The sequence below is a fragment of the Pongo pygmaeus genome, chromosome 5 (assembly GCF_028885625.2).
Source record: "Pongo pygmaeus isolate AG05252 chromosome 5, NHGRI_mPonPyg2-v2.0_pri, whole genome shotgun sequence".
In the NCBI taxonomy this organism is placed as follows: Eukaryota; Metazoa; Chordata; class Mammalia; order Primates; family Hominidae; genus Pongo; species Pongo pygmaeus.
The window spans coordinates 161,077,806-161,097,377 of NC_072378.2; the positions used below are offsets into that span (position 1 = coordinate 161,077,806).

A 19,572-nucleotide genomic window follows, 5' to 3' on the forward strand; every position below is an offset into this window, starting at 1 on the left:
AGTATATCCTTTCTTTTTCCTGTGTATTGTTTTGACCATACTCCTTTGTACGCAGCTTGCCATGTTTCTGATGAGAACGCATTAGTCATTTGTATCACTGTTCCTCTAGCAGACACAGCTCTTTTTCCTCTGGTTTCTCATGAGATTTTTCTTGATACCGTATCTTTGTCTTCTGACAGACAAGCTGTGAGGAAACAAACTGCATCGCAGAGTTTTCTTTTTGAAAATTCTCTTGCTGATCCATTGAGCTCCTTGAATCTGTAATCTTTTTACGTACCGCATTTTTGGAAGGTTTTCAGCCATCCTTGCTTCAAGTATTTGTTTCTGTTCTAATCTCCTATTCCGCTATTTCTGTGACTTCTTTCCCACATGTAGGAAATCTTTTTATATTTTCCTCCATGTCTGTGAGGCTTGGTAGATTTCATTTTACAGTATTTGTGGATGTGTGTGTGTGTGTCTGTTTGTAAGCTGTGTATCTGTGAGTGTGTGTGTGTGTAGCTGTTTCTTTAGCTTCTATGGTTTTTTTTTTTTCAGTTAGTTTTTCTTCTTAAACTTTTAACTGGATAGGGAGGCCATTCAGTAATTTTTTATTTAACACATACTTTTCACTAGATTTTTGATTTGACTTTTTTATACTGTTAATTCCTCTTGATATTACATCTGTTTGGTTCCACATCCTTGTTTTTTTAAATCCCAGAACTCAGTTATCATACTGATATGCCCAATATTTATGCCATTCTTATCATTTCTGTCACCTGGGCCTATTTGTGTTGACTGATTTTTCTCCTGGTCATGGATCACACTAAATGATGTTCAATGTGTAGGCAGATTTTAATTTTAGGACTCACACTACTGATACTGCACAGTTGAGCCACTTGGTTTTGTTGTTTACCTCTAAAGAAGGTTGAGTTTTTCTCTAGCAGGCAGTAACTTGACTTGGACACCATTTTGATGCTTGGACACTTGCTTTTCAGCCTTGCTAGGTTTTCTCTGGAGCTGCCTTAATTCTAGGAATATGCTAATTCTACTCCTAAAGTCTGGCTTTCCTGGGGTCTCTACTGAATGCCCAAGATGTTCAGTGTGATCACTCTCCTCTGGCTGGTCAGAACTCCAACGACCCCCAGTGCTATGTCAGCTCTGTCAGCTTTATTGAGCTCACTGTTTTCTTGTAGTTGCTGTTCCTCAGTAGATGTCCTTTGCCCTAGTCTCTTGTGGAACATTTTTCTGTACACAAGGAACTTTATGTTTAGCCAATGACTTGACGAGACTTCTAAATGTATTCCTAGAGCTCCTTTGCCCCATGAATCTGTTCTCATTCTTAGCTGGCCTAGAAAATCCTAGCTACCTGAATAATCCCAAACTCCAATCTCTCCTCCATTCAGCAAGATGGATACAGTCTGCATGGGTTCTGTCTCCCTGCTCTTCAGTGCAGGAAGGGTCTCCAAGAAGAAAGCCAAGGAGGGCATCTATGGAGTTGATCTCATTGTTCTCCTTCTTGCAATTCTCTCAGTCCTTTACCATCCATTGTTTAACGTGTGGAAACCGTTTTTCCAGGTCTTTTGTAGCCACTTAAGCAGAGAGACTGGCCATGAGTTGGTCAGACCCAGGCTTCTCTCCATCTACCAACCCCTTTTATTTTTCAGCATCTGTCTCTTTGCTGTCTCTTATCAGCCTTCCTGCCTTTGCCCTTCTCTTTCTGGCACCTCATATCTTTTCAGACCATTGATGCTTGGGACCGAGTGTGTTTCTATCCATTGGAATAGACGTAGATATACAAAGAGAGAGATTCGCCTCTCCATAGATATGCACATACTCCTTCCTCGGGAGCCAAGACAGAAAAGGCCAACATAACTTTTACTTCAGGAATCAGAGTTGGAATGATAGAATTCCAAGGTGGAAAAGCTGCATTGACTCTTACTGTGTGTTGTAGAAAACACTCTAAGTGTTTGGTCATTTGTGGTCCTGACATTTTTCTTAATGTGATCACCTAGCCTTCAGACATCCTCCTGATGCATAAAGCTATGAGGAAGGAGAGCCAGATTAACATTTCTTATCTCTGAGACCCTTTGCTTCAAGGCAATATTCCTGAGACATTTTGCTATGCCCTCTACATCTGAGACAAGTTGAGTCCTGAGCACTTAGCTAGAAGCATGACTCTTCTAACAGAAACTTTAGTCAGCCCTTCCTTCTCTTATGGTAAAGAACAAAACGTACGCATTTGGGTACTTTTCTGGGGTCCTACTATGCTTGTGTGGTGTCATAGATGACTAAGCTTGGCAGGTTCTTCCTGTGATAGTGGTGAAGTATGTGCCTCGATAACTGTCCATTTCCATGGTAGCACTCCCGAACAGAAGGCCTTGGCTCAGTCGGTGCTAAAATTAAAACAGGAAAAATTAAGCTGAGTATCTTCTAGAACGGAGAAACAGTTGAAGCCATTTATGACACAAACCAGAAAGAAGTCTTGCAGAATTACAACCATTCTCTTTTTTTCATTTGTACACAGATGAACACGAGAAAAAAAACAAAGAAACAAACAAACACCAATAGAACACATTCCTACCATTCTAGAAATGTAGTAAGTTCTTCAAAGTATTTCACGTAAAAGCTCAGAGAAAAACAACAGTTCAGAGTGCTTCTCATGGATAACTGGGCTCACGTGCAAATTGGTCTCTAGTGATCTCCACTGAATGTTCATGGGGATCACGGGGCATGACAGAATAAACGGCTACGCATTTGGCGGTGCAGACTGTAGATGGTGATTGGCTGTCGAGGGCGGAGGTGGGGACAGACATGGAAACCTTGCACGTTTCCCTAGACCGTTGATCACGAGAGCCAAGGCCTTCAGCTTCTGGCTTCTGGCCGATTGGGAAGAAAACGGTTGTGCGTCTAGGACTGCAGGCAAAAATGGTTTGCTTCATAAGGATGGGTGGAGGCCAAAATCTTATCCCATTGGAAGAGAGATGGAATTTTCTCACGCCCCACAACCTGCATTGCAATAAAGCAGAAGTCTCCTACTCTTTCTCTCCAGACCCCCCACAAGTACAACTTCCATTAGAGAAAAGTACAGGAACACTGAGAAATCACTCACTTCAAAGCCTAGGGCTGCAAATCTTGCCCAGGTCTGAGGAAGGCCTGAAAGATAGAGCCTTGGGAGCTCATGTACTGCTCCATAATGCAAGGGAAACATGGAATTAATGCAGCCCTGTTAAGTTTCTCAAGATTCACGGGCTTAAAAGCCACACATTTCTGAGAATCTGCAATGACGAAGATTGCACTGACTGTTGTCTACTTGAAGAAATCCCTGGAGAAGCTCACTGCATTGGAAAGAGACACACATCTGACAGCATGTTACAATAGGAATTCTGGATTGGACACTGAGATAACTCATTTTACAATGAAGTGAGTGGTGAAGTCGAGCACCCTGGAGGGTTTGTGCCTACCCTAAAGACACAGCCCACTCATGTTGCACCAAAAATTACTCCTCTGGCTCCCCCAGATGCTGCACTGAGGATTCCTCCAACATGGCAGATCCTCAACCAACATTGGAGCACCTGTGTAGAATGAAGCCTTCTGCATCAGTGGGAGTTTCCATGGCTTTTCTTCTTAGTGTCTAAGCGTGGAGATGTCTGACCACAGACTTCTTACCTTGTATGAATGAAGCCTCTAGGCTTGGAACCCGGATAACAGTCAGAGGCATGAACACAGTCCCTTCACCGTCTGAGCACCGTGTCAGGTTGCAGTACTCCCACCTGACTTTGGGATCCGTCATATAACACCAAGGGCCTGCAGCACAAGTCGGATTCCTGCAGTAGTTGGAGATCAAGCCACTGAAAATCCCAAAACGGTACACGTTACAAGAGATGGGACAATATGCAGGAACATCCGGCACCCTCTCCATTTTGCTGTAACAAGGTCATAACCAGTGCCTTTGAAATATTCCCATTAGAGGTACCATATGATTGCCACAAGCATGAATGGCTCTCAAATTCTCATCCACTCTGCACATTTGTAATAGCTAATAGATTTTAACTTCTTTTTTTTTTAAGACCTAAAGTAGCAAATGCTTCTTAGAAGCAAAGAAATAATACATACATGAGGGCTAGGAGGGTCCGAATATCCTCCTTCAGCCTTTGGCCAATCCATCTCTCTGGAATACCTGGTACGGATTTTGACGTGTGTATTGTGGAATTGTTTATGCACATACAAGAGTATCTCCATCTGTCTAGCTCTCTTGATCTCTCTCTATAGGACTTTATATAGTATTGTGCAAAGTGGAACTCACACAGAGTTCTCCAAAGAAAAAATGCCATCCAGGACGATATCATTTCCAGGCCAGCCTTCCAACTCTGTGTACTCAAAGTGTAGTGAAAAGCCCCTACGTTACCCACGGAAAACCATCGTGAAAATATTATTACTGTCTGTAGACACTGTATCAGGTGGGTCTAGAATATTTCTTTCTGCAAGACTTATCAAAGCTGCCCTAGAAAACTGGCTTTCAGGCAGGATGCAGTATCTCTAGAATGGGTCCCTGGACACGACCTCGTCTCCTGCTCTCACTCCATTCTCTAGTGGCTGCAGCCACTCTGGGACTGAGGGCATGGTGGATGAGTTGAAAGAACAGTGGGACCCAAGGCATAAAGGGAGATGGTTGAATAAACTATGAGATCTGAAGAGGTCGGGCAGCTACGGAGGAGTCAGCAAACAATATAGTAAAAGGCAAAGCAGGTGAGAATTCCGTGTTTGGTGTATCTTGGAGCATTTGTTCCCCATTATGACTCCCAGGAACATTGCTCCAACCTCTCAGAATTCTCACATTCATGACCTGTGGCTGTCTGTGAAAATGGGAAATGTATTATGTGCCATGGGGATCCAACACTGTCTCTCTAGAGACTCTACACATGTGACCTAGTCTCAACCCCAGACCCTCCATTCCAAGAAGCTGGTTCTCTGAGCATTTGGATGTGCTCAGACCAGAGCAGTTGAAAGACTTCTTTTTCTTCCTTGGCTGTCCTCTTTTCAATACATGGAATATTCTTGTTATAGAAAATACTTTAGCATTCAAAATTTTGTGATTACTCTAGAATTTGCAATATCCTATGAACCCAAACATTACAACTTTTTATTAATATTTGTTACCATCACTGATAAGGGAAGAAACTTACAATGATATAATTCTTTTATTCCCTACACGATTTATGCTATGTTTTCAAGTTTTTACTTCTACATATGCTAAAATAATATATATTGCTGACATTTTACTTCAAGTTGTCAACTCTTATTTAAGGCAATAAAGAAATTTGAACAAGAAAATATTTTGCATTTACATCTACATTTACCATTTGCTGGCTTCTTCATTACCTGGGACGCAGAAAGTTCCCCTCTTGTACTATTCTTCTACCTATTTTCCTATCGGTCACGCTTTTTGTTACATAAGTGCCCTGATTCCCAATTTTTATAGTTTTTGGTGTTCTTGTTTGGGGAATTGCAAAATATGCATTTATGCAACATTGTTGATATTGAAGGCATTTTATGGCTGGATGTAGCATTTTCAGTTGATCTCTTTTTTTTTTCCTGTTTGTCATTTTGATGATATTCCTTTGTATGCAGCTTGCCGTATTTCTGATGAGAACATATTAGCCATTTGTATCACTGTTCCTCTAGCAAGACACAGCACTTTTTCCTCCGGTTTCTCTGAGACTTTTATGATACCATGTCATTGTCTTCTGACAGTCAAACTGTAATGTACCAAAGTGCATCATAGAGTTTCCTTTTTGAAAATTCTCTTTCTGATATACTGAGCTTCTTGTACCTGTAATTTTTAAATGTTCCTTATATTTGGAAGGTTTTAAGCCACCTTTGCTTCAGGTATTTATTTCTGTTCCAATTTCTCATTCCTCTACTTGTGTGACTTACTTCCCACATGAAGAAAATCTTTGCATATTTTGCTTCATGTCTGTGAGGCTTGGTTGATTTAATTTTACATTTGTGGATGTGTGTGTGTGTGTGTGTTTGTAAGGTTGTGTATGTGTCAGTGTGTGTAAGTGTGTGTGTGCATGTAGCTGCTACTTTAGCTTCTATGGATTTTTTTTCAGTTAGTTTTTTTTCTGAAACTTCTAACTGGATGAGGAAGCCATCCAGTGATTTTTTTTTTTTTTATTTAAGACATACCTTTTACTAGATTTTTAATTTAATTTGGCTCTTTTATACTGTTACTTCCTCTTGATGTTACATCTGATGGTTCCATATCCATGTTTTCTTAAATCCTAGAACTCAGTTATCATACTGATATGTCCAATTTTTATGCCACTTTTATCATTTATGTCACCTGGGCATATTTGTATTGACTGATGTTTCTCCTGGTCATGGATCACACTAAATGATTTTCTATGTGTAGGCAGATTTTAAATTTTAGACTCACAATGTGGATATTGCATAGTTGAGCCACTTGATTTTGTTGTTTACCTCTAAACAGGGTTGAGTTTTCCTCTGGCAGGCAGTTAATTGACTTGGACACCATTTTGATGCTTGGAAACTTGCTTTTCAGCTTTGCTAGGGTTTGTCTGGAGCTGCCTTTATTACAGGAATATACTAAATCTACCCTTAAAGTCTGGCTTTTCTGGGGTCTCTACTCAATGCCCAAGTTGTTCAGTGAGGTCTCTCTCCTTTGGCTGGTCAGAACTCCAGTCTCCAGCAGTGCTATGTGAGCTCTTTCATCTTTATTGAGCTCACTGTTCCCTTGTAGTTGCTGTTCCTCAGGAGATGTCCTTTGCCCTACTCTCTTGTGAAACCTTTTTCTGTGCACAAGCAGCTTTATGTTTAGCCAGTGACTTGAGGAGATTCTATACGTATTCCTACAGCTCCTTTCCTCCACAAATCCATTCTCATTCTTAGCTGGCCTAGATCATCCTAGCTACCTGAGTAATCCCAAACTCCAATCCCTCTCCTTCATTAAGGAAGATGGCTACAGTCCACTTGGGCTCCATCTCCCCACTCTTAGGGAAGGGTCTCCAAGAAGAAAGCCAGGGAGGGCATCTATGGAGTTGATCTCATTGTTCTCAGTCTCGCAACTCTCTCAGTCCTCTACCGCCTGTTGTCCAACATGTGGGAACCATTTTTCTACGTCTTTGGTAGACACTTATGGCAGAGAGACTGTCAATGGGGTGGTCAGACCTGGCCTTCTGTCCATCTACCCGCCCCTTTTACTTTTCAGCATCTGTCTCTTTGCTGACTCTCATCTGCCTTCCTGCCTTTGCTCTTCTGTTCCTAGCAAACCGTATCTTTTAGACCACTGGTGCTCAGGACTGAGTGTGCTTCTACCCATTGGAATAGATGTAGATATAGAAAGAGAGAGATTTGCCTCTCCACAGAATTGCACATATGCTATCCTTGTGAGCCAAGATAGAAAAGGCTAATGCAACCTTCACTTCAAGAACTGGAGGTCAGAATGCTAGAATTCAAAGGTGGAAAGGCTGCAGTGACCCTTAGTGTGTGTTGTGGAAGGGTACTGTACTCAAAGTGTTTGGTCATTTGTGGTCCTGATATTTTTTTTAATGTGATCTCCTTGCCTCCAGATATCCTCCTGCTCTATAAAGCTAGGAAGAAGGAGAGCCAGCTTAACATTTCTCTTCTCTTAGACCCTTTGCTCCAAGGCAATGTTCCTGAGACATTTTGCTATGCCCTCTGCATCTGACACAAGTTGAGTCCTGAGCAGTTAGCTTGAAGCATGACTCTTCTAACAGAAACTTCAGTTGGCCCTTCCTTCTCTTATGGTAAGGAACAAATACGTACGCATTTGGGTACTTTTCTGAGGTCCTACTGTGCTGGTGTGGTGTCATAGATGACCAAGCTTGGCAGGTTCTTCCTGTGACGGTGGTGAAGTATGTGCCTCGATAACTCTGTCCATTACCGTGGTAGCACTCCTGCACAGAAGGCCCTGTCTCAGTCGGTGCTGAAATTAAAACAGAAAAAATTAAGCTGAGTATTTCTCAGAAAAGTGAAACAGGTAAAGCCATTTATAACAGAAAACAGAAAGGAGTCTCTGAGAATTATGACCGTTCTCATTTCTTTTTTTTTTTTTTTTTTTTCTTTTATTGTAATTATTATTATTATTATTATTATTATTATTATACTTTAGGTTTTATGGTACATGTGCCCAATGTGCAGGTAAGTTACATATGTATACATGTGCCATGAATGGGGAAAGGATTCCCTATTTAATAAATGGTGCTGGGAAAACTGGCTAGCCATATGTAGAAAGCTGAAACTGGATCCTTTCCTTACACCTTATACAAAAATCAATTCAAGATGGATTAAAGACTTAAATGTTAGACCTAAAACCATAAAAACCCTAGAAGAAAACCTAGGCAATACCATTCAGGACATAGGCATGGGCAAGGACTTCATGTCTAAAACACCAAAAGCAATGGCAACAAAAGCCAAAATTGACAAATGGGATCTAATTAAACTAAAGAGCTTCTGCACAGCAAAGGAAACTACCATCAGAGTGAACAGGCAACCTACAAAATGGGAGAAAATTTTCGCAACCTACTCATCTGACAAAGGGCTAATATCCAGAATCTACAATGAACTCCAACAAATTTACAAGAAAAAAACAAACAACCCCATCAAAAAGTGGGCGAAGGACATGAACAGACACTTCTCAAAAGAAGACATTTATGCAGCCAAAAGACACATGAAAAAATGCTCACCATCACTGGCCATCAGAGAAATGCAAATCAAAACCACAATGAGATACCATCTCACACCAGTTAGAATGGCAATCATTAAAAAGTCAGGAAACAACAGGTGCTGGAGAGGATGTGGAGAAATAGGAACACTTTTACACTGTTGGTGGGACTGTAAACTAGTTCAACCCTTGTGGAAGTCAGTGTGGCGATTCCTCAGGGATCTAGAACTAGAAATTCCATTCGACCCAGCCATCCCATTACTGGGTATATACCCAAAGGACTATAAATCATGCTGCTATAAAGACACATGCACACGTATGTTTATTGCGGCATTATTCACAATAGCAAAGACTTGGAACCAACCCAAATGTCCAACAATGATAGACTGGATTAAGAAAATGTGGCACATCTACACCATGGAATACTATGCAGCCATAAGAAATGATGAGTTCATGTCCTTTGTAGGGACATGGATGAAATTGGAAATCATCATTCTCAGTAAACTATCGCAAGAACAAAAAACCAAACACCACATATTCTCACTCATAGGTGGGAATTGAACAATGAGAACACATGGACACAGGAAGGGGAACATCACACTTCAGGGACTGTTGTGGGTTGGGGGGAGGGGGGAGGGATAACATTGGGAGATATACCTAATGCTAGATGACGAGTTGGTGGGTGCAGTGCACCAGCATGGCACATGTAGAGACACAACAAAAAAAGAGAATTTTAGACCAATATCCTTGATGAACATTGATGCAAAAATCCTCAATAAAATACTGGCAAACAGAATCCAGCAGCACATCAAAAAGCTTGTCCACCATGATCAAGTGGGCTTCATCCCTGGGATGCAAGGCTGGTTCAATATACGCAAATCAATAAATGTAATCCAGCATATAAACAGAACCAAAGACAAAAACCACATGATTATCTCAATAGATGCAGAAAAGGCCTTTGACAAAATTCAACAACCCTTCATGCTAAAAACTCTCAATAAATTAGGAATTGATGGGACGTATCTCAAAATAATAAGCACTATTTATGACAAACCCACAGCCAATATCATACTGAATGGGCAAAAACTGAAAGCATTCCCTTTGAAAACTGGCACAAGACAGGGATGCCCTCTCTCACCACTTCTATTCAACATAGTGTTGGAAGTTCTGGCCAGGGCAATTAGGCAGGAGAAGGAAATCAAGGGTATTCAATTAGGAAAAGAGGAAGTCAAATTGTCCCTGTTTGCAGATGACATGATAGTATATCTAGAAAACCCCATTGTCTCAGCCCAAAATCTCCTTAAGCTGATAAGCAACTTCAGCAAAGTCTCAGGATACAAAATCAATGTGCAAAAATCACAAGCATTCTTATACATCAATAACAGACAAACAGAGAGCCAAATCATGAGTGAACTCCCATTCACAATTGCTTCAAAGAGAATAAAATACCTAGGAATCCAACTTACAAGGGATGTGAAAGACCTCTTCAAGGAGAACTACAAACCACTGCTCAAGGAAATAAAAGAGGATACAAACAAATGGAAGAACATTCCATGCTCATGGGTAGGAAGAATCAATATCATGAAAATGGCCATCCTTCCCAAGGTAATTTACAGATTCAATGCCATCCCCACCAAGCTACCAATGACTTTCTTCACAGAATTGGAAAAAACTACTTTAAAGTTCATATGGAACCAAAAAAGAGCCCGCATCGCCAAGTCAATCCTAAGCCAAAAGAACAAAGCTGGAGGCATCACGCTACCTGACTTCAAACTATACTACAAGGCTACAGTAACCAAAACAGCATGGTACTGGTACCAAAACAGAGATATAGATCAATGGAACAGAACAGAGCCATCAGAAATAATGCCACATATCTACAACCATCTGATCTTTGACAAACCTGAGAAAATCATTTCTTTATTTGTAGGCAAATGGAAATGAGAAACAAACAAACACCAAAACAACAGATTCCTACCATTCTAGAAGTGTAGTAAGTTCTTAGAAATATTTCACCTAAAAGTTTAGAGAAAAACAACAGATCAGAGTGATTCTCATGGGAAACTGCACTCACGTGCAAACTGGTCTTTAGGGATCTCTACTGAATGTTCATGGCGACCATGGGGCATGAGAGAACAAAGGGCAATGTATTTGGTGGTGCAGGCTGTGGGTGGTGACTGGCTGTCGAGGGCGGAGGTGGAGACAGACATGGAAACCTTGCATGTTTCCCTAGACCATTGATCACAAGAGCCAAGTCCTTCAGCTTCTTGGCAACTGGGCAGAAAATGGTTCTGCATCTACTACTGCAGGCAAAAACACTATGCTTCTTAGGGGTGGGTGGAGGCCAAAAGCTTATCCCATTGGAGGAGAGATGGAACTTTCTTGTGCCCCACATCCTGCATTGCAATAAAGCAGAAGTCTTCTACTCTTTCTCTCCAGACTCCCCACAGGTAAAAGTTTCATCAGAACGAGGTGCAAGAACACTGAGAAATCACTGTCTTCAAAGCCTAGGGGTGCAGAACCTGCCTAGGACTGACGAAGGCCTGAAATATAGAGCATTGGGAGCTCATGTACCGCTCCATAGACACAGGGCATTATGGAATTATTCCAACCTTGTTATCTTTCTCGAGATTTATAGGCTCTAGAGTCACGTTTCTCAGAATCTGCAATGCTAAAGATTGCACTGGACTCTCTCTACTTCATGATATCTTGGAGAAGCTTCCTGGCTTGGAAAAAGTCTTCCATCTGACAGCTGTTTCATTAGGAATTTTGGGCTCCAAACAGCATCCCTATCTGCCACTGACATGTCAAGCACCACTGGATCTGCTGGGTCATATGGCCCAAGTGGCAGAGCAGCTTGCACAGCAGCCTGATCCTGTTGCAGAGCCTTCTCTTGTTCTTGACTTCACTCAAAACTGGCAGCCTTTCGGGTCACTAAATAAATGGGCCAAAGTAACAGACCCAAATGAGGAATGCATTGCCCCCAAAATCCAAGTAGGCCCACTAGGCATTGTACCTCTTTCTTGGTTGTGGGAGGGACCAAATTCAGCAACTTATGCTTCACCTTAGAAGGAATAGCTCCAAAGTCCTTACACCTCTGAACCGCTAGAAATTTTACTGAGGTAGAAGGTCGCTAAATTTTAGTCAGATTTATTTCCCACCCTCTGGCATCAAATGTCTCACCAATAAGTACAATGTGTTTACTACTTCTTGCTCACTGGATCCAATCAGCATAATATCATCAATGTAATGGACCAGTGTGATATCTTGCAGAAGTAAAAAGCAATCAAGGTCTCTCAAATAAGATTATGATACAAAGCTGGAGAGTTGTTATACCCTTGAAGTAGGACAGTAAAGGTATATTATTGGCCTTGTCAGCTGAAGGTCAATTGCTTCTGATGGGCCTTATGGACAGGAATGGAGAAAAAGGCATTTGCCAAGTCAATGGCTGCATATTAGGTACAAGGACATGTGTTAATTTGCTCAAGCAATGAAACCACATCTGGTACAGCAGCTGCAATTGGAGTCACCACTAGGTTAAGCTTACAATAATCCACTGTAATTCTCCAAGATCCATCTGTCCTCTGCACAGGCCAAATGGGGGAGTTGAACAGCGATGTGGTAGGAATCACCACCCCCTCATCTTTCAAGTCCTCGATGGTGATGTTAATCTCTGCAATCCCTCCAGGGATATAATATTGTTTTTGATTTACTATTTTTCTAGATAGAGGCAACTCTAATGGCTTCAATTTGGCCTTTCCCATCCATAGTAGCCCTCACCCTATCAGTCAGGGAGCCAATGTGGGGTTTCTGCCAGCTGCTAAGTATGTCTATGCCAATAGGCAGTTTGGCACTGGGGAAATGACCACAGGATAAGTCCAGGTACCAATTGGACCCAGTGTAAGTCAGACATAAACTAAAACGCCATTAATTACCTGACCTCCATATGCCCCTACTTTAACTAGAGGACCACAATGATGTTTTGTGTTCCCTGGAATCAATGTCAGCTCAGAGCCAGTTTTCAGTAGTTTCCAAAATGTCTGATTATTTCCCTGTCCCCAGTGCAGTTACGCTGGTAAAAGGCCAGAGGTGTCCTGGGGAAGGATGGGAGAAAGATTAACAGCATAAATTGTTGGTAGCTTAGTGGGGTGCTTCCTCAAGGGGACCCAGTCTCCCCTTTATTCAAGGGCTTCTGGGTCTGTAAACTGTCTCGAGTCTGGAAATTGATTGAGGGGGCCATGATTCTGTGTTTTAATAATTCAGATTAGTCTTTTGTCCATTCTACCTGGTAGTTTTCTGTTTATATAAATTAAGTAGGAATGCAGTAGGCTTTCTATCAATTTCACTTCTAGGAACATCGTGATTAATTAGCCAGTGCCAGAGCTCTACACGAGTCAGACTATTCTGATTGTTGCTTTGCCTCTGCTGTGCATGGTAGCTACACCCAGTGTTCCTCTGATGGGTCAGTGTTGCCACCTGGCCCCTGGCCCTCAGGATCCAATTATTCCCATTGTATTTAAATTTGGTAGTTGAGTGACTGTGGTTCCCACTGTTAGATCTGACATACAGAGAACAGCAATTACAGGGTTCTTCAAAAATGCAGGTGCTGCCCTCACAAATCTATTTCACAAAGCATTGGTCAAGGGTATATCTTCTGGACCCTCCCAGCTGGGATGAGTAGGTCTAAAGTGACTAATCCAACACCACCATCCTAATCTCCCTAAGCCTTTGGACCCCTTCTTCTACATTACACCAAGGGAGATCAGGCATTTCCAGCTCACTTACAGTGGGCCATCTTTTAATCTATATTTCAGGTAATCAAGCAAATAAACTATTAGAACCTTTTTTAAGTCCCCAGGTTGCAACATTAAATGCAGAATCCCTACTTAGTAGGCCCACATTAATAAATTCAGCCTGATCCAACTCTATGTTACTTCCACCATTATCCCATACCCTTAATATCCATTCCCATGCCTGTTCTCCATATTTCTGCTTATATAAATTAGAAAACTCAAGCAATTCTTTTAGAGTGTAATGCATCTCCTCATGTGTCACACGCTGAACCTCACCTCTTGGGCCCATCAGGACTTTAGTCTAGTTATAGGTCTAGAAGCAAACAGGGGCATTGGAGGTGCCTCCTAAGGAGAATCAACATTATCTTGCCTGCCAAGCACCTCAGGGGAGGCCGTCACTGTTGCCTCAAGCAGCGTAGGGTTTACATCCTCAGACAAAGGTGGAAAGGCTAATGGCAGCATGGGTCAGGGAGGGGATGTTGCCAGTACTGAGGATGGGGAAGCTGTTTCTTTTCGCAAAAAAAGGTTAATCAAAGTTCACAAATTTAGTGTCCTCAGCTTCATCAGGGTCCTCTCACATGTCCCCATTCCAAGTTACAGGGTTCCATTCTTTTCTATTCAATGCCCTCACTTTAACTCTAGACACCTGGCAAGGCTGAGCATGCACCTTTCATTGCAGGTTAGCTACTCACATGATAAGAGCTTGTGTCTGTTTTTCCACAATTTCAACTCTTTCTCTACAGGAGTTAAGACTCTCACTCAGGGCAATCTTAGCAGATGTGTGGCTCAGTATCTGCTTCTGAAGCCAGGAGACAGAATCCCTGAGTTTATCATTTTCTTTCATCACTTTCTCCAGTGAACTTAGGACCAACCAACTTCTTTATGTTCCTTGGTTCTCCACATATAGTCAAAGGTATTATGCATAGAGTCACTAAACTCCTTCCCTCATGAGTGGTGAATCAGGAGTGTCAAATGCATGTATTTTGCCTAACTCTTTAAACAGTTCATGCCAAGGACTATCAGTGTTCTCCATACTATTAGAAGTAGAGTGCTTTGCATTTTTGGGTCTAATCATATTAAGCAGTCAACTCCAGAAATCTCAAAACCAATGAAAGAACTCCATTCTTAATATTCTGTTTCTCTAGAACCACTCCTGGTACCAAAATCTGTATTACTCCGGGTTCTCTAGAGGGATAGAACTAATAGGATACACACACACACACACACACACACACACACACACACAAAGGGGACCTTATTAAGTAGTATTAACTCACAAGATTATAAGGTCCCATAATAGGCCATCTGCAACCTGAGAAGCAAGGAAGCCATTCTGACTCCCAAAGCTGAAGAACTTGGAGTCCGATGTTCAAGGGTAGAAAGCATCCAGCACAGGAGAAAGATGTAGGCTGGGAGGCTAGGCCAGTCTAGCCTTTTTACATTTTTCTGTCTGCTTCATATTCTGGCCATGCTGCCAGCTGATTAGATGGTGCCCACCCAGATCAAGGGTGGGTCTGCCTTCCCAGCCCACTGACTAAATGTTAATCACCTTTGGCAACACCCTCACAGACACATCCAAGATCAATATTTTGCATCCTTCAATCCAATCAAGTTGACACTCAGTATTAACCATCACATAAACAATAGTAATATATTCAAATATGTATCTTAAGGATGGTTGCTCTTTATACTACCTCATTGAGGTTCTCTGAATTTCCTGAGTTTGTATGTTGACCTCTCTAGATAGATGGGTAAATTTTCATGGACAATATCCTCAGATATGTTTTCCTCGTTGCTTGCCCTCTCTCCCTTTCAGGGACACCAGTGAGTCATAGATTTGGTCTCTTTACATAACCCCATATTTCTCAGAGGCTTTGTTCATTTTTTTAAATTCTTTTTTCTTTATTTTTGTCTGATTACGTTAATTTGAAGAAACAGTACTCAAGGTCTGAGATTCTTTCCTTAACTACTTTTATTATACTAATATTTCTGATTGTGCTATGACATTCATTAGTGAGGTTTTTTTTTTTTTTTTTTTAGCTCTACAAGAGAGGCTTGATTCCTTCTTCAGATGGCTTGTCTTTCATCTCTTGAATTGTTTTACTGCATTCCTTAGATGACTTGAAAGAGGTTTCAATTTTCTCCTGAATCTCAATGCTATTTGTTGCCACCCAGATTCTGAATTCCATGTCTGTCATTTCAGTCATTTCCTTCTGGTTAGGAGCCATTGCTGGAGAGCTAGTGTGGTCATTTGGAGATAAGGAGACAGTTTGGCTTGTAGAGTTGCCAGAATTCTTGTGCTGCTTCTTTCTCATTTGTGTGACCTGATGTTCCTTTAACTATGGTATAAGTTGACTTCATTTCTGGATGTTTTCAGAGGGCCAAGGTGGTGTACAAGGTCTTTATTTGTGGTTGAATTCTTGTCCATGGTTTTACAGGGGGATATATTAGCAAAGTATTTTAGATTTTGAAGATTTTGATTTTGCAAACTAACAGGTAGGCTCTTTTTCAGCCACATGGCTCCTCTGCATTTCCTCACAATTGCTTCTCTCCCACTTGAGTTCCAGCTGCAGATCTCAGCTTAGCATTCTTTGGCTGTGTACCGCAGCCCTGGGGCAAGCTCAGGCTTTGTTTTGGCTCCATAGCTTGGGAGAAGCAGGGGCAGGGGCATTAGGGTGCTTGCAGGGAAGACACACTAAACTTCTTTTCCATAGGGTGGCTGGGGCCGGCTGGGGTGTGAATAAAGCACTCAGGATCTTTGTTCCTTCCCCAGTCCACAGACAGCAGGGCAGTACCACTGCAGTCGCAGTGGCAGATGGACTTTCAGTCACCTCTGGGAGCTCCACCCCGCAGAAACAGAGAGCTGCCAGTGGAAATGTTCAGCTGAGTGTGAGGTGCCTATACCGTGTGCCCAAGCCAGAAACTCTGCCTGGTGAAGAGTAACAGGTGGGAGCTCACAGGGAACAGAGACTGGAATTCTTTCCATATAACCCCTGCTGTGTGCTGGAGGTGTCAGGGAAGTGACCAGGTCCCTTTGTTCCTTCTGCAGCCCAAGGGGAGTAAGGGCAGTATTGCTGCAGCTGAAATGGCAGAGGGGCTGTGGGTTGTCTCTGGGATTTACTCCCCAGAGAAGCACAGAACACTGACTCAAGTGTTCAGGCAGGGCCAGGGTGGTTGTGCTCTGCCCATTGAGGAGTAGCCAGGGCAGGCACCAGTGTAGAAACAGTGTGCCCACTTTTCTGTAAGGCAGCTATACTGTGCTGGAGGTCCGTGAGAGTCCTGAAGCTCCTCGCTCCCTCCTGAGCCTGCACTTAAATCTCAAGAGTTTGAGATAAACAGTGGTAAGCAAGAAAGTAACAATGGGTACAGGTAATGAAACCCAGGAAGACAAGTCAATGCATAGAAATAATTCCAACCTGAATAAATATTTTTAAAAATCATATTTATAGAGGTTTGCAGTGATACTAAAAACAATATTACAAGTCGTTATTAAGAATAGAAGTACAATGTTTCTCATCTTAACATCTGTGATGCAGATGGTTGATATGAATTCTACTTAATGGCTGCATTGCTCCTTGCCACCACTCCAGGAAGGTTTTATAGCACTCAGGCTCCTCAGGACACCTGGCAGAGCTTTGGCAGCTCTATTCCAAGCCTAGAGACTTCAGTTCCATCCTTGGCACAGAATGCTAGTGGTTTTCACAGGGTGAGAGGCCAAAAGAGGCTATTAAAATGAAGACAGCCAAGCTTCCATGGAATTAGGCAACAGGACAACCTTGACCACTTTGAGGGCCATGGTGGGGGCCACAGGCAGATGGAGTGGATTAAAGAGTGACTAGTAGAGTGGCAGCAGGAGACAAGCCTTGCTCTGAAGGCAGCAAGTCCTCCAGGGAATACGGGGTCAGGGGAGGTTCTGAAAGATGACACGCTGCAGAGAGCGTGTGTTCGTATGCTGATGACAAGTATCCAGTAGAAAGGCAGATGAACAGATTCTTACTCTCAGAAAGACCTGTCCTGACCTCCTGAGAGTACACAGAGCATGAGGGCAGGACAGGGAGGAGGACGCACTCTCATCGATTAATGCAAAGTCCTCGGCCAAAGTTTACCTGCTGTCCACCTCTGTGCCTTTGTCCTTTCTCAATTTAAGATGCTCCAAGCTGGAAAAATGGATTATTGACCAGGAGTTGGCTGATGCAATTCTAAAGCTAATCCACCAAAAAGCACTTGAGAGATGTATCAGAAGATCATAGAGAAATAGATACTTTAGGCTAATATCCATGTCTTCACCCTGCACTGTCTTCTTATTTGAACTCCCTTTTCCAGGAAGAGTTGTGCTTGGGTAAATTCTATAGCTCACAGTGTGACTTCAAAACACACAATAAATTCATAAACTGTTTCCTACAGTGAGTTGTGTTAAACTTTCTGAAGAGTGTTTTTGAAATGTAGGAGAGCAGACTACAACTGATACTCAAAAAGAGGAAAGTTCCATTTATTTCCCCCTTTAACCAAGTTACCCATAACTGTGTCATTTTATTATGCTTCGTAGCGCATCACTGCTGAGATCCCCTCCCCAGCTCATGTCGCTAGGAAATGTCCCAAAACAGAATCAAATTTTTCTCTTTTTAATTTGATCATTTTTCCCCAAGGCTTTTGTTTCTTTGACTCACCTCCAGGGCTCATATGGCAAGGGGTTTTAATAGGGTTTATTTGCTGGCGAAGAAACATTAAACATATCTTTTAATAGAAAAAATACTTTTATATTATAGGCAAAATGTAGATGTATATTGCTAGTGAAGTAACTGTATTTTATTAATGGTGTGAGAATTTCTTCCTCACTGTGGTGTGCGAATGTGTATGCACATTTGCATATGTAAAAGAAATAGTAATTTGTGAAATGGAAGATGATTCTCCACTTCTCACTGAGTATGGCTGTAAAGTAAACTTTTTCCTCTCCCTGGGCATTGAAGTACACTGGAAAGATGACACATCTACAGAAAGCATTCCTCTCCAAAACAGCTTATGAGAGAATGTGCCCCCCAGGTTGGTTAAAACATATGTTAATCCTGTGGCAGAGAAGTTTGATCTAGCCTTTGGGTGTAGCCCTCTGAATAAGTTCATAGTGATCTATGTCCTAGTTTTCATGGGCTGAAATATAATATTCATTCCCCTGCCCCCATCTACACACACACACACACACACACACACACACAGACACCAATTTCCCCCCAAAACCTTTGTGCTTAATCTTCTACTGCTTTGTATTTTCTTTGATATTTTGTTGAATGGCTTCCACTAAGTTCAAATGTATTTTACTCTAAAGTCAATTTGTAAAATTGTATCTGGTAATTTATATATTAAACTGAAAGCATCTACACATTGCTTATATGAAGAACTACTATGAAAATGCATGGTTCCATTTATATGAAGTGTCCAAAATAGGCAAATCTATAAAAGCAGAAAATACATTCATTGTTGCCAGAAGCTGCAGATGCAGGGCAACAGCTAAGGAGAGTGGAGTCCCTTTTTGGTGTATGAAAATATTTTAACATTTATTGTGATGACGGCTGCACAGCTCTGAATATATTTACATCCATTGGCTTGCATGCCATAAATGGATGAATTAGACCTCAATAAAGCTGTTTAAGAAAAACCTATTAGTGAGACCAAGGACCCCCATTTTTCTAAGAGACGGTTTAATTTTTTTGTTGTTGTTTTTTGTCTCCCCAGCTCCCCACTTTATACCTGGCCCTTTAGAATTGCAAATATGGCTTTTTACCTCCCCTTCATCTGACTCTCCCTACAGGGCAAGTCATCTAACTATGTGCTTCAAGATGGAACTCCTGAGTTCACAGTTGATTTATAAACCAAAGAATGTCCACTACAAAACTCTCACCCTCCAGAGACTTGCCTCAAGGGACAACATCCTGTTCACAAGGGCACCAGCAGGCATCAGCTGGTAGATAAGGTGCCAAAGCTAGCATAAACCCCTGAACCATTGCTTGCTTTCTCCCCTGCCTTTTAGAAGTACCACTTTCTGCTCCAAAAGTGAAGTGGTACAACAGGACTCCTGTATTTCTTCCCCTAAGCTAGCGT

The 19,572-nt window shown here is 41.9% G+C and overlaps 1 protein-coding gene across 1 annotated transcript in view; it reads right to left on the reverse strand.

The window, feature by feature from the left end:
- Window positions 1-3,744: 3,744 nt before the first annotated feature.
- LPA (lipoprotein(a)) overlaps window positions 3,745-19,572 on the reverse strand; it is a 243,401-nt gene continuing 227,573 nt past the window's right edge. The window contains exons 61-62 of the mRNA XM_063666806.1: window positions 7,789-7,948; window positions 3,745-3,827 (exon numbers count right to left, since the gene is read on the reverse strand). Coding sequence (XP_063522876.1) covers window positions 7,832-7,948 — 117 coding nt within the window. The 3' untranslated portion in view covers window positions 3,745-3,827; window positions 7,789-7,831. The remainder of the gene's footprint in view (window positions 3,828-7,788; window positions 7,949-19,572) is intronic.